General features: G+C 38.1%; 1 protein-coding gene across 1 annotated transcript; it reads left to right on the top strand.

Moving 5' to 3' along the window:
- Nucleotides 1-487: 487 nt before the first annotated feature.
- taf10 (TAF10 RNA polymerase II, TATA box binding protein (TBP)-associated factor) lies at nucleotides 488-2,723 on the top strand. The gene is made up of 5 exons (XM_043246575.1): nucleotides 488-813; nucleotides 959-1,116; nucleotides 1,208-1,272; nucleotides 2,185-2,299; nucleotides 2,447-2,723. Exons 1-5 carry the CDS (start codon nucleotides 678-680, stop codon nucleotides 2,534-2,536), a joined length of 564 nt encoding a protein of 187 aa, XP_043102510.1. The 5' UTR covers nucleotides 488-677; the 3' UTR covers nucleotides 2,537-2,723.
- Nucleotides 2,724-3,140: the final 417 nt, after the last annotated feature.

Genomic DNA, 3,140 nt, shown 5'->3' with positions numbered 1-3,140 from the left:
CATTTTGTTTTGGTGATTTACACGGTTATGTATAATACTCTATTCAATATTTAGAAAATAAACATCAATATAAAACATGAATAATAAAATATAAAACGGATAGTTTTTAAGTAATAAAATGTATGTTGTTAATCTTAGGTTTGAGTGTCTGATGCTGTTATAAAAGAGAAAATGTTCTACTAAACACGACTAAAAACACGACAAAAATTATTGCTGTTATTGTTTTGAATTACCTTAAACGTTGTGACGCCGTGGCCTCCATCACTAGATGGAGCTGTTTGCAAGCCCTCATTTGATTCTGTCGTCGAATGAAACGCTTTTCTCAATTCATCTAACTTGAACACAAAGCCTGTATGACAAGATTTACGCTTGATATTTTGTCAAACAAAACACGCTTGGGTGAACTTTAACGGAAACGTAATCGATCCCGGAACTACTGTTCAGAGTTCTGGCGCGAGGCGCAGCTCTTTCCGGACTTTCGTCTTGGTTGCGCGCGGAAGTGTTAATCACGTGACACATCTCAAGCGTAAATATTTTTCTCCTCACGGCGAATGATCGGCGCCCTCGCTGTTTTACCCGCATAAATGAGTTTTGACCCAACTTCCCCCTAGTTTAAACTACGTAGATTCCGTCTAGCGTCCACGGTTTACTGGAGTATCGAAACTAAGCGGGACAAAATGAACGTGGATCTCCCGCAGACCGGACAGAGCGGAGCAGCAGCCGCGTCCAGCACGTCCACATCCAGCAGCAACTGCGTCCCGAGCAGCGCCTCCACAAACGCCAGCAGTATCCCTGCGGTCGGCAGCGGCAATGGTGGGTGTCTTTTTTGACAGTTTAAACGGTCACGGTGTTGCCTTTTAGCTTTTAAACCAACTTACTTAAGTGTTGGTCCGTGTAAAGATGGGAAGTAGTGTAACGCTCTTTGTAACCGTTGTTCTGTACTTTTTCCTCCTCACAGTTCCCGCCTCGGCATCAATGGCAACCCCATCATCCGACTCCACCGTGTCAAACGGGGTGTATGTGCCGACAGGCATCGCTAACGGAGACGTGAAGCCCGTTATGTCTACCACACCGCTCGCTGATTTCCTGATGCAGCTGGAGGATTACACTCCTACAGTCAGTCCATATACAAAACGGTATTCCTTGATTCTTGACGATATCTTCAGAAGTAGCAACGCTAACACACCATCTCTTTCTCTTTTTTTAGATCCCAGACGCAGTCACGGGATACTACCTCAACCGAGCTGGCTTTGAAGCATCAGATCCAAGAATGTGAGTTTGAACAATGTTCTTTCAGAAAGCTGTTGTGTATGGTGCTTAAGACGCGTTAAGATCTTCAAGCTAACCTTTTTTTTTTTTTTTTTTTTTTTTTTTTTTTTTTACATTTTACATTTTTTTAAACATTCACACGAGTGGATGATAACGTTTATAAGTGTTATTTCTATCCCAATTATAGCCCAAACTATTGGCAATCATTTTTAATTAAAAGTAGGCTGAAATAAAATAAAAATGCAAGAAACTGAAAATGAGAAATGTGACTGAAAACTGAAACGAGAAAAAAAAATCCAGCTGAAGTACTGAAACTCCTAAATCAGAAATAAAAATAAATTAAAGCTAAATTTAAAAAAAAACAAGGAAATTGCTAAAACTAAATTAAAACATAAAAATAAATTAATAAATACTGTTGTAATAGTTAACAGGTATTACAGTGGTGATAAAATTGTAAAAACACTGTTTTCACCAGCTTAATGTTTTTTTAAATCAGTTATTTCAATTGCTGTAGTGTGTCAGGAAATATCAGTTTATATTTTTCTAAAAAAAAAATGTTTTCCTTTTAATTGTAATGATCCAGTGAGGTTTTTGTCTGACAAAAATCAGTGCTCCTTTATTCTTTATTAATTAGTTTAAATTAAATCAACATTTGGTGTGATCTTGCTTTTTTTAAAGTCTGATTGGCTTAAAATATTTCACCATTCACCAGCTGAAAAAAGATAGCTTTAGAAATCATAGCAGTGGTATCTGTCCTTGTTTGATACAGAAGCAGAATGATTTTAAAAACCTGATATGTATTGCCCTGTAAATTTGCTTGGGTCAGTATAAAACCGCAACATTTCTTATTAAAAATATCCAATGTTAAAACTTTATCGTAAATGCTCATCATGAATCTTCATTCTGTGTGGCCAGAATCCGTCTCATATCATTGGCGTCTCAGAAGTTCATCTCAGATATTGCAAACGACGCACTACAGCACTGCAAAATGAAGGGCACAGCCTCTGGAAGCTCCCGAAACAAGACCAAGGTTTGTGATTGCAAATTGTAACAAGTACAGTAACATATTCTACATTAAATCTATGTAAAGGACGTTTAATCTGCAGGCCGTCATTAGCACAAATGAAAAATGCAGTAAAAAATCTCTCATTCACTCTGTTCTCATCACACCTTCCAGGACAAGAAGTACACGCTGACGATGGAAGATCTGACACCAGCCATGGCAGAGTATGGCATAAATGTAAAGAAACCTCATTACTTCATTTGAGGGGGAAGCGCTTCTTTGAAATAGACTGCTGGAAATGAGCTTTGAAGACATTATCCTTCAGCGAGGGAACCATCGGCCCACAGGCCCTCCGATTTTTGTATTTTCTTTAAGTTGTTTGATTACACCACACCTTGTGACTTTAGTTGATGTCAGTAAAAATCCTGTATAAATAAATTCATTGTAATTACGTCTTGTGTAACCTCGCGTCTTCTGTTACCGAAGCCTAATAGGATCAATTATCGTGAAAATGAGTCTTAATTTAACCGCTGTAATGCTTTTACACGTCTGACGTCAGTTCATACACTGTCTGAAACGCTCAAGTCTGCTTTATGGATTTAGTTTCACGCCATAAGAGGCTTGAGCCGTAACGCGTTGCAGTATTAATAGTACCTAGAGCTGCTCTCAAGTTTCCTTCTCTACAGTATAGTACAGCTGCACTGGCCATAGACCGCTCATCACACCATCTGTTTACTGCACACATGATATTAATAATAATATTTCAATTCTAGCCTTGACGGGGCAGTGGTATTATTTTAAAGCTAGTATTCAGTAAAATTCAAGTGCAGTTATTACCGTGTGATTATTTTGTAAGTTATATTAAATG

Source organism: Puntigrus tetrazona, chromosome 8 (assembly GCF_018831695.1).
Source record: "Puntigrus tetrazona isolate hp1 chromosome 8, ASM1883169v1, whole genome shotgun sequence".
In the NCBI taxonomy this organism is placed as follows: Eukaryota; Metazoa; Chordata; class Actinopteri; order Cypriniformes; family Cyprinidae; genus Puntigrus; species Puntigrus tetrazona.
This window is presented reverse-complemented; position numbering and strand designations above follow the sequence as displayed.